General features: G+C 46.2%; 1 protein-coding gene and 1 long non-coding RNA gene across 5 annotated transcripts in view; both read right to left on the reverse strand.

The window, feature by feature from the left end:
• The window catches only part of LOC125756951 (uncharacterized), a 129377-nt gene that overhangs the window by 32452 nt on the left and 84808 nt on the right, over positions 1–12117 (reverse strand). The gene's annotated exons all lie outside the window — the stretch shown is intronic.
• LOC119379596 (5-phosphohydroxy-L-lysine phospho-lyase) overlaps positions 5794–12117 on the reverse strand; it is a gene marked incomplete at its 3' end in the record, with an annotated part of 210944 nt that continues 204620 nt past the window's right edge. For all 4 annotated transcript variants that reach the window (XM_049412030.1, XM_037648903.2, XM_037648904.2 and 1 more), the window contains 4 exon segments: positions 5794–5894; positions 8347–8558; positions 9975–10068; positions 11006–11080. In XM_049412030.1, coding sequence (XP_049267987.1) covers positions 5794–5894; positions 8347–8558; positions 9975–10068; positions 11006–11080 — 482 coding nt within the window.

A 12117-nucleotide genomic window follows, 5' to 3' on the forward strand; every position in this document is an offset into this window, starting at 1 on the left:
AGAAGTCTGCACCTTTGCCTCGGAAATGGGAATGCCAGGGAGGCCAGCAGGGCCTGTACATCAAAGTTCATGAAGAGGGCTGGCTTGGCAATGACGAGCGAACATGTGCAGCAAGTCCAGCGACTACATCAATAAATTTCTTTTATGGAATGAACTCGCGCATTTTTTTATACAGTAAAAGCTCATTAATTCGACACCCGTTAATTCGGAAATTCGGATAATTCGGACGGCTCTATTGGTCCCGGCCAAAGTGCATGTTAATCTATGGGACCAAACCTTCGTTAATTTGTCAGAATTGGGCTCCGCACCGCTTAATTCGGACAAATTCTGACGGCTGCCGCTACACAAATGTGTGGTAAAGCAGCGCTGGCACCACTGGGGCAAAACCGAAACTTGAGTGACATCGCCATCGTCATCAACTAGTGGGGGCGATCGCGGCGTCACCGAACGTCGGCGTCTTCTTTCTTCGCTCCACTGTGCCTCAGACGCCATTTTCCCTTGTGTTGTGTTGGCACAGTCTCTTCTTGCGGAGTTCTTGTTTTTTCCCGTTGTGACCGTGTTTACATGTGAGGCCCGAGCATGCGGCAGTAGCCGACGGTGGCATCGACGAGGTGTCAGCCGAGTCCACCGACGGTGACTGCCCGACTTTCGATGCTGTCCTTCTCACAGATATGACCCTTCAGGACTACATCGCGATTGATGATTGTGTCGCCACGACTGGCCTCCTGCCCGATCAAGAAATTATTAATGATGTCGCGACCTCATCGCACCTCACGGAAAGTCTCGGAGGCGCTTTTGATATTAGAGGGCGTTTGCCTGAGCACTTCTGACAGTTTGCGTGCTGTTGGCCATTTGAAAAAGTTAACAAAAATTGTAATGTAAGCCGGAATCTGCGTGAAAACGCAGACGACCATTACAAAATACTTCAGCAAATAAAGGTATGCTTCTCCCAACTTGATTTTAATGTTTTTCCTGTTCATTCGTTAATTCGGCATTTGGTTAATTCAGACATTTTTTCCGGTCCCGTGAAATCCGAATTGATGAGCTTTTACTGTATGCGGTTTTAGGGGGGTTGACCAACATTTGAGTCTACTTGCAATCGTGTAACTACAGTACTTAACCCCTTGACGGTTTTCGCCGTACGTGTACGGCAGAAGCTCCCTGGTACCAAAGGGTTTTCGACGTACGTGTATGACATAGCGTTTATTTTTAAAATGCGCACCTTTTTCGATCATTTCTCTTGCTTGGCCTGCGCTGCCACACTTCGGGAATGCATGGAATTTTTTCCATGTGCCGATGTCTCTCCGCTGTATTTTTTTTCTTGCTTCCCAAAACAGCGCGCCAGCTATCGCTTGCCCATCCGGGCACGTTCGCGGTGCAGCTGGCTTAAAGTGCATGCCTTTTTCGATCATTTTTCGTGCTTTGCATGTGCTGCCACGCTTCGGGAATACGTGGAATTTTTTTCACGTGCCGATGTCTCTCCGTTGTTGCTTTTTTTATGCCTCGCAACACAGCACGCCGGCTATCGCTTGCGCAACCGAGCGTGCCCGCGGCGCGGTTGGTTTCAAACGTACGCCTTCTTCAATCATTTCTCTTGCTTGGAATGTGCTGCCACGCTTCGGGAATACGTGAAATTTTTTTTAGTGGGTGACTTTCGCTTCTTGCGCCCGCAAAGCTGATGGCTGTTTGGTTTCTAATCTCTCAAAGGGTGACCGCTTGTTACTCTCTCTTTATTGCTCCCCGGGGCGCGATTAGTACATCTGTTTCCGTGTGGCGCTAAATTACACAAACAACACCGCCGTGATTGCATTTCCTGTTTTGGGGTCTCGCAAAAACTAACTACGTCTTGTTGGCGATAAGACGAAGGAGTACTGTAGCTTTTTCACTCGTTTTGCTTTCCGGACAGGCGCACAACCATAGTTTTCTTTTTTCATTAGGATTTTGCTTGATTTTACTACGAATGAACCATGTGTATGTAACAACAAAAATGATTTCTTTGTCACTTTACGGTCACGAAAAAAATTTTTAGGCAATTTTTTTCTGAAATAGAATCGTCTGAAGAATTTATTTCAGCAATAAAAAAAAGTACACATTTTTTTTACTGGATTTCGCGAAAAAATGTGACCCTCAAAGGGTTAATGAATACGCAGCACATAAACACAAAGACCAAAAAGACACTTGGAACAGACAAGCACAAGCTATCAACTCAATTTTGAAGAAACATGGATACTTACAGTACATGGAAAACCTGTTATCCCCATCAAGATGTCATGAAGCCTCTCACGCGACATAAAGGCAATCAATCTTTATCAATCATAAAGTGCCACTGACGGGCAGCTAATGCAAGCGTCTCATGCGCGCGCAATTCAGAAAGCTTCTAGGATCTACCTCTCTCTCATCTATCCCCGGAGCACAACTGGGCAGTAAACAACAATGCGGGTGGGCATACGGCAGAACACTGCAAGCGTTGCAACTGCAGTCCAAGCCTTAATTGGACCACATTTTTGGCACGCCCCTGGGATAGATCAGAGAGGGAGATCCTCGAAGCTTTTTACATTGCATGCATAGGAGACGCATGCACCAGCTGTCCGTCAGTGGCACTAGCTGAAAAAAAGGGATTGCCTTTATGTCACGTTGGAGACTGCGTGACGTCGTGATGGTGATACAGTAGAACCCCGCTGTTACGTTCCTCACTGCTGCGTTTTCCCGGCTGTTACGTCGTTTTCCACCGGTCCCGGCATAGCTCCCATAGGATACAATGTATTGGGAACCCCGCTGTTACGTCGTAACTGTCGGACCGTTCCCGTATGATACGTCGCGAAGTGCGCCCGGAGCCGACCGAGTGACTACCAAAGAGGGCGGCCATGGCGCATTTTCACGCAGCTTGGCCTCGTTTGACCGTAATATTAGCCGCATGAGAGGCGCAAGCAACAGAATCTTTCAATTGATGCAAACAAAAGCATGGCCTTCGAGATTCAAATTGCAAAGATGGCGTCTATGACGTAACTGCTCGCGAAAGCAAGGCCTTCGAGATTGGCATTTACTATAGACCCTTTTCATAATCCGCAAGTGCGCTTCTCTGCGCTGCATATTTGAACAACTAATGGCGGCACCTCTCTTGCTTAGAGTGGAGACGAGGTCCTAGTTGCACGTGCTGAGGCTTGTCTATTATGCGTATTTATGTCAAGAGAGCCGAATCTACATTTTCCACGTCATAGCGTAAGCAAAATGCGCTAGAACACGCTGTTTGCAGTAAGTGACTAGCCGCCATTACTTGGGCAAACTGCATGGCAGGAAAGCTAGCTTTACAATTATGAAAAGGGTCTATTGACAAAAGCATAGCCTCTGAGATTTGCATTGCACAAACATGGCGTGTATGACGTAATTGCTTGCGAAAGCAAGGCCTTCGAGATTGGCATTCACTTCTGCCATCGCGTTGGCGTAGACTCATCATCATCGTTATTTGTCGGAGAATGGGAGGAGTTCGAGCTGGTTGGAGCTCGCATGGTCGTGCGTGCGGTTCGCGGTCGGACTCACCGCGCCGGTCGTGATTGCGTGTGCTTAGTTTTTTCATGCCTACAGCTGTTAGTGTTAAAAAATCACATACAGTAGAAGCTCGTTATAACGAAGCGGGATATAACGAACTAATGGATATAACGAAGCAATCGTAATTCCCCTTGAAATTCCCATAGACGCCCATGTATTTAAAACCTCGTTTTAACGAAGCTAAAATTTCCTCGCAATGGATATAACGAACCCTTTTTTTTTCCCACCGAGCATTTACTGATTATTTTGGTAGTCGGCAAGTCAATGTCTTATAGCGCGCGACGGTTTACGTTCCATCACGGATGCGGCAATTCGAAACTCGCGCCTCGCGCTCCCGAGGAGCCGCCTGCCAACACGCGCGAGGGTGCGCGCCTGCCTGCCTCCCCTTTCTACTGAAACTCGTGGACCCACCCGCGCACGTCACCCGGCCTCCCCTCTCCCGCAGAACTCGTGGACCCGCCCGCTGTCCTCTTGCGCGCGTGGACTGCGTGGACGGCGACTGCAGCATGACTGCGGGCGTTATTGTTGCTTGTCGTTCGCTGCGTGCGCATCAGAACAGCGTCTCTCTCGGTTCCCGCCGCTAGACAGGAGATGGACGACGGCAACGGCAAACGAAAGCGCAAAACGATTACAATCGAGCAGAAGGCGGCTATGTTGAAAGCCATTGAGTCCGGCGTCAAGAAGAAAAAAGTTGCCCAAGATTTCGGCGTAGCGTTGAGCACGGTACCGCAAGCGTGTAATCGACCGAATTCAACTCAATATGAGCATGAAGCGCGAGACTACAATCGACCTCTACATGGCGATCGAGATGCTACAGGCTGCTTGGATGTCTAACAGCAAGCATGATCGCCAACTGCTTCCGGCATGCCTCATTTGGCGTCAACAGCGGCGGTGACAGCGAAGATATCGGTGCTGCCGCCACTGAGGGTGCCGCGGGTGACCAAGACCTGGCGTCGTGGGACGCTCTCCTTGACGCCGGAGTTGTGCCCGACTGCGACACGTTCTGCACGTACATGTACGTCAGTGCCGATGCTGACGCGGTGACAACCGAAGAGCTGACAGAGGCTAAAATTGTGCGCGCGGTGACAGGGGTGGTGAATGACGACAGTGACGAATGTGTCGACGACAGCCCGGAGCTGGCGAACCCGATGTTCCGACGTCCGCGCAAGCGCTGGATGCGACAGACCTGCTGCGCCGCTTCTTCGGCGCTCACGATGACGGCGAGGACGGACTCGACATAGCGGCAGCGGCCGAAAAAGGCATCATCCACCTGAGGAAGACACGGCAGAAGTCTATTAAGGACTTTTTTTTTTCTGCTAAGTGAGTCGCCAGCTGACGTGCTGAGTTTGGCGTGAATAAAGTAGGAATTCTTTGCAGTTTTTTCTTTTACTAGTTTTTCTCCGTGCGACGGCCGTTTTCGTTTGCGTGGCGGGCTGCTGTGAGATTCGGTGGTGAGTACATCCTCTAAGAAATGGATATTGGCTATAACGAACTAATGGTTATAACGAAGTAATTACGACTCCCCCTTCCATTTCGTTATAACGAGGTTTTACTGTACGTTGATTACATTTCTGTGGATAAGGCCGTCCTAAGCTCCGCGTTTCTATCCATCGACTAGATCGCGGCTGAGCGCGCCAATTTTCGTGCTGCTCGTAAGAATTGAAATAAAATTCTGTACCACTAAATATTTTGCAGTTTTTCCTGTTTTTCGGCTCTTACGTTTCCCGTCTCTTACGTTTATTTCCTACGGTCCCTTCAAAAAACGTAACAGCGGGGTTCTACTGTATCAGTTTTTTCCATGTGTAAGTATCCACATTTTCTTCAAATAAAATTCAGTTGATAGATAGCGCTTGTCTGTTGCAAGCATTTCCTTCTGGTCCTCGTGTTTTCGCGCAGTGTATTCATTAAGTACGCTCAAATGAGCCAATGGCCATGTCCATGTGCTTACGCCGCAGTAAAAATTGAGCCTATGGCATCATTTGTCCAGAGAAGAACGAGTGATTTTCTAGCAGACTTTGAAGCGTAACTAAATTCCATGCCGCATTATAATGTTTGGCTCACATATTCGCAGGAGCCTTGACTACTGATCGGCAGCATTTCCTGACTACGTTAAAAAGTGTTGCAGAGGCCCCTTTAAGAAGCATTCATGCACTGACAAATGAGAAACACTGTCAGGCAGAGGGGGGGGGGAGCTTGCAGTTAACGCTGCCAGATTGTTACAATTACATGAATCCAAGCAGTGCTGACCTTCACCCTGTAGCTGGAAGCCCCACATGTGCTCTCCAACGCGCCCGAATCCAGTCTGGACTTCGTCAGCAATGCAGACTCCGCCAGCTTCCCGAATGTACCTTGAGGTAAAGAAAAAAAAAGTACACAAGATGAGTGTACAATCATTACACACTCAACATCCAATGACGAGTGAACTCATTTAAAATGTAGCACTACCAAGAAATCTTAATGCAAATAATGTATACAAGCTATCTCTTGCTACTGTTCCTTAGCAATATTTTAAAAGCATTACTGGTCTCCCTTTCAGGTGTAGTTTCTAGAGAAAAGGCCACAAATGGAGGTTTAAGATTTTTCTCACATCTCCTTTTACACTTTTCATAGCAGTAATGGGATTAACACTGCACACATGAAATGGAAGCAATAGAACCATGTACTAGTAGTGGTCTGCAAACGCAGTGACCACCCTGCTCAACAGAATGGAAAAAAAAAAGAAAGTTATGTGCTGCAAAAAATATAACTTTGGGCTAGCTTTCAGCTGCAGTACAAAAAAGCAGGTGGGGTACTAAACATCTTTCTCGCTTCCGGCATTGTAATGCTCAGCATATTAATCAATAACGCAAAATTTATTGTAGCTATCGGCAAATGTAACAAGTTAAAGCTAGGCATGTGCGAATATTAGAGCACTTCGAATATTCTAACGACTGTTACAGCATTCGAATTCGCTACAAGATGAATTGAAACTTGTTTAAATTTCGAAGTATTCGAAATGAACGAATACACACATAAACCGCATGTAACCTCCTGTAAAGGTAGCTTCACTGCAGTGAAGGGGTGCTATACCATGAATACACCTATCCAGGGGAAATCCGCACTGCCGTGAAGCTCCACTTCAAGGTTAAATGAACATATTACCCGCACATCAATTGATCATTATTTAAGTTTAGAAGCTCGTTATACCGGATTACTATATGCTCCAAGTAAAGTAAATTTTAAAACGTAACTAGAGCTGTGCGAATAGCAAAATTTTGGGTGCGAAGCGAATTCGAATAACAAAGATTGAGTGCGAATCGAATCGAATAATTTCGAATAATTTTCGAATATTTCTCAAACATTTTTCGAATAATTCGTAGTGAAAAACAGGAAAAGTTGCAGAGAATCCGTAAGTATGTTCTTGTGAGATAGCAACATGAAAGTGTTTCTTTTCGCTAGGTTGATGAAGCGCTGGTGGGGTCATATTTCATAGTTGTCTTTCTTATCAAGAATGAGGCAATGTAGAGGCCGAATTCTATTTATGTAGATGATTTGGTGCAACCAAAGTGTTGCCGACAACACTTTACACGTGATGGGCAAAAATGCCATTTCCTCAGCCTCTCCTCCTCTCTCAACTTCTGTGGAAGGCCAACTGGTGTGGCAGACAAGGGTGTGCTCCCTTCAAGTCCGGAGTTCCAAATCTGCCTCGTAGACGTCAATATATAAGAACATCTGAAATTTTGGATGCTAAAAAGCTTTGGCGTCCGATTTTTTGGACTTCCTGCCCAAATTTCAGGTCCAAAACAGCATTAATTGAGCCCCCAACTCTGCCAAATCTTTCATCTCCATATTGGAACCAGCGTTTTCTTGAGTTAATACATTTGCGACCGTAGCGATGTTTGAAAGGCAGCTTTGCCGCAATACGGGGGTGTGATGAGGTGAAACATTGAAAAATCTAGGGACCACTTCCAAACGGACGTTGAATGTCTCTTGGCTAAGTTCGACCGTAACGGACCTTGAAAGGCAGCTTTGCCGCAATACGGGGGTGTGAGGAGGTGAAGCATATTAAAAATCTAGGGACCACTTCCAATCAGACGTTGACTGTCTCTTGCCAAAGTTCGACCGTAACGGAGCTTGAAAGGCAGCTTTGCCGCAATACGAGTGTGTAATGAGGTGAAGCATATTGAAAATCTGAAGGGGTCACTTTTAACTGGACGTTGACTGCATTTGTCTTTGGGAAGTTCGAATAGTTCGAATAGTAAAATTTCAGTGCGAATCGAATCGAATAGCAAACACTATTCGAAAAATATTCGAAATTTTGAATATTCGCACACCCCTAAACGTAACATATTTTACAGGTTATGACTTGCATTCTACCGAAACTCAAATCCCGCTACTATTTAAAGTTGCTTCCACTTCCCTTTGAACCAATAAGAATGACATTTGCACATGCCTTGTTTCAATTTTAAAAGATATTGTGCAGGTTAGTTTTCTTTATACACAATGCGATATTTACTATTCGATTTCAATTCAAATTTATTCGACCAAATCTCTATTCACTTCAAACCTAAAATTTACTGTTCGCACATGCCTAGTTAACGCTTATACAGATATTAAAATATTTTATTTAATACTTGTTTTGTACACTTGAGATGGCTCCGAAAGTTGTTCACTCGGTTATAGCGCTGTAGCACTTGGAAGCGGCCTGCTTTGCACGATTCACCAATCACTGCTGTGTCTGATGTCAGCAGTACAATACAATGCGCACATTTGGACCTACTGCTTAGCATAACCAGCATGTTTGAAAGGCACCATACTCACTGGTAGACATTGCGCAGGTAGTTCTTGGGCAAAGGAAACTGCCCACCACAGCTGACAAGCGACTCGTGGATGAAGGCAGCAATGCGGCGACCATCCGAGTGAGCCTGGTTGATGAGGTTGAGAACTTCTTGGGCATACATGAGACCCAGGTCAGTGCCAGGCGGGTAGTCACAGTCCCGGTACTTGCCCCGGTAGGTGCAAGGCAGGGGAGCCTACAGAACACATGTCACGAATCAAAAACCCAAGGGTCAGGCGTTCACAAGCTCAGTTCTGCAGACAGTTACAATTTATAGTCCAAGAAGCAAGTGCAGAGAAAAACACGCCACGCGCTGTTGCTCACTAAAACATTCACGATACCGTGCCAACATGTGCCGCACTTATGCAATCAAATTTCTTTTGCTATTGACTTTTTGCCCAACTAGACAGCTTTCAATCAAATGCTTACATTCAGGCATACGTACACTGCATTTTCTCCTCAATTTGGGAGGACGTGCCACAAGGTGTGCGAACGACAAATTAATGTCCAATAAAGGCTTCCAAGTGGGCTTTATGCTAAAACAGCAGTAATGACCACACAAACTTCAGTCCAGCCTTTAATATATTAAATAGGCTTGATCTGATCAGCTATGCCCCAGTACTCATCCAAAGTAGTCATCCAGCATCCGAGTACTCAGTCTAAGAAAGGGGTCTCAAACTCTCCTCAGCTAGCGGGCCACAGTCACAAAATTTAGTCCCGCAAGAGCCAGGACAGTGAAGAAGGCTAATGTAGTGGAGGGGGCGGGCAGCTTTAACAAGATGTCCGCTTGCCATTTAAAAGAAGGCCTTTCCCATATCTCTAAAAAGCATTTGGCGTCGGGATTCAAGAAACATATCGATACCTATTTCCAAGACGACTCAAATCTGTATGCCCATATACAGTTTTTGTTCCACGGTTGTTTCAACACATGGTGACCGCATGGTGTCTCTTACGAAAGAAATGCTTGAGACCAGTCATGTCCGAGTAGCTCTTGAACATACTTATTAAGAAAATATTTTTTAAATCATGGGATGAAGACAGTCATGTGCGAACCACAGGCCGCTAGCAAAAGGTTGGAAGGCTGTGCGTTTTGAGACCCCTGGTTTAGGACATGCATGTTTTCTGTGCTCTCAATCAAGAAAAAGCAACAAATGCTCGAGAGCTTAAATATTTCCACTTGTTCTTTTTCGACCAAAGTGGTCCTTTCTTTTTGCCATCCCACTTACTGGCTACATTGTGCATTAAACCATTCCGTCAAAATTTTCAATGGCTGCTGCTGCCAACTGCAGGACCTTAACTAAAAAAAAATCTATGCCAGTAAGCAAATCTAGCCCCCTGCCTTTAGAGTAGATGCACAAGTAGTCTGAAAAATATGGTTTGTGCCATTTATTACTCTTTCTTCCTTGGCCAGAGCTGGCGTACAGCCTTCATTCCGAATAAATGGAAGCTTAATGGCGCTAAGCACATCTATTGCCGAAACCTGCACCTTGAGAACATTTTCCTTTACTATACTAAAAACGACGTTGCACAAAATGCAATGTAAACACGGTTCCAGCCGACCAGCTGCAAGGACAAATGCAATGAACCCTTGTTTGTTTACAAGGTGACTCACCACATGCACAGATTTCTTCTTCTGCCAGCCAATTATGTGGTTGAACTTGTATGGACTGATGGCTGTGGTGGACTGCAGGTGTCCATGGTAAGCACTGTGAGAAAAGAGAAGAGAACCAGAATTAAATCCATTGAACATGGTGCCACCTTGGCTGCACGAAGGTTCTTTCTGCTAAGTATGCGCAAGTAAGGCACAGCATTTATGCAGTAGGTTGTTGGGAAATTTGTCAAAGGTCTAACATTCCCCCCATTTTCTACCCACTGCGAACCAATGCTTACAGGTACTGAATTTCCGTACTAGCTCATATCTCGTGCAATTATTCCCCCTTAAAACGGGTCTGAAAACTGCCTGCGCATTACAGTCGGACACAACACTGACACCCTGTCTGCAGCGCTACCGCTGAAAGGATCAGACACAGTGTCACTGGCATCGCAAAATGGCAATGGAGGCACTTTTGTTATGCGTTCGCGTAGGTTCATTTCAAGCTCAGCTGCAACCTATGCACGTCATATCTCTTCCCAATGAAATACAAATTGTACCACCACTCTCATTATGAAAGCTAATGTCAAAGGTAAACTATTTTTCACCCTGAACACAGCTGTGCCACGTTTTGTTTTCTTTTTACATGACCAAGGCTTATGTCTGTGAGTGCCGCAAACAAAGGGAGATCTGCGGCACGTCGACGAGAAACAGTGCCTGCAAAAAACTGGAAACTATCTCTACGTCTAATACAAGCTTGCAGACTTATCCAGCAATGCAAACACAGAGCTTCTAAAGATAATGGCCCTTGAATGGGAACGTGATCAAGGCCTGTCCTGACGTGAGCCAGAATATGGATCACAGAAGAAAAGGAACGACAATAGCTTCAGTAGCTGCATATCTTTAGTACCGAAGCACAGGAGATCTTAAAACTAGAGAAATTTATCACCAGCAATGGCACATCACATTTAAACAACAACAAAAAAACTCACAATAAGCCCCCCCCCCCCCCCCCACCCTCTCTCCTGAAGTATTGGGCAGTTCATTCGTACCTGTCAAGGCAAATGATGTCCTTGTTCTTTGTGTAGCACTTTGCCAGTCTCATGGCAAGGTCATTCGCCTCAGACCTGCAGAGTACAAAAGAGTAGCGAGGTGTAGCACAAACAGCAGCAGACGATACAAAGGCATTAAAAGAATAACTAGATGGAAGTGGGTACCTTGTGAATGTACAAGTGCATACTGAGAGGGTTAAATTTGATGTAGACTATATTTTTATGACAACTGTCATGACAAGCAACCTAACCCCCTTTTCAAGTCTAGATACAGTGGAACTTCGATTATACGTCCCCCGGTCCTGCAACGACCCGCGTTTTACGACGAATTGGCTTGGTCCCGGCAAAACCCCCATAGAAATAATGTATTAAAAACCTCAATTGTACGACGCAATTTTACGCCGGCCCCGCCTCGTACGCCGCTTCGCTGGACTGTCCGAGAAAAAAAAAAGACCTACGATGACGCGGGCTGGCACGCAAACACACTGCGGCCGGGCGAAAAAAGTCGGGAAACCGAGTTCGTATCCGCGCTGCCACCACAGGGCCTCTTCAATTTTTCGACACGCGGTCGGCCATAGCTAGCCAGAGCCAACGTTGGCCGGAGCCAGCCGGAGCGCATTCGTTTTGTCGCATTGCACTGCGCACTTCCGTTGTCGCCTTTTTTTTTTCTCTCTCTTCTTTTGTAGTTTTGTAGTGACCGTTGTGAGCAGATAACATGGCAGATAATTTCGAGCTCGCTTTCTAGTATGCGATAACTTTCACTAGATTTCGTGTCGTTATACCGGACGTGTTGAACGGCGATTGTTGAGCCAATGTTTGCGACAGCCGCGGGAACCGGAACTCGCCGCTGTCTAGCTACCAGAGGGCTGGGGCGTTTTAGCCGCTCGCGATTGGTCGAAGCTTGCAAATCGAATAGGCCTACTGCCGTGCTGCCATTCAGCCATTCCTTCACGTGTTTGCCTCATCGGTTGGTTGTGCTGCGCCGCAGCTGCTGTGTCCACGTGCAAAATTTTCTGTCTTCGGACATTGGTGTGCGAGGAAGCTTTCGAATTCTTGGTTGCGAGTGCTGCGTCTCGCAATGTCGCGGAACCGAAAACCGCTGCCGCTCGGAG

This window comes from Rhipicephalus sanguineus, chromosome 1 (assembly GCF_013339695.2).
Source record: "Rhipicephalus sanguineus isolate Rsan-2018 chromosome 1, BIME_Rsan_1.4, whole genome shotgun sequence".
NCBI classification, from domain to species: domain Eukaryota; kingdom Metazoa; phylum Arthropoda; class Arachnida; order Ixodida; family Ixodidae; genus Rhipicephalus; species Rhipicephalus sanguineus.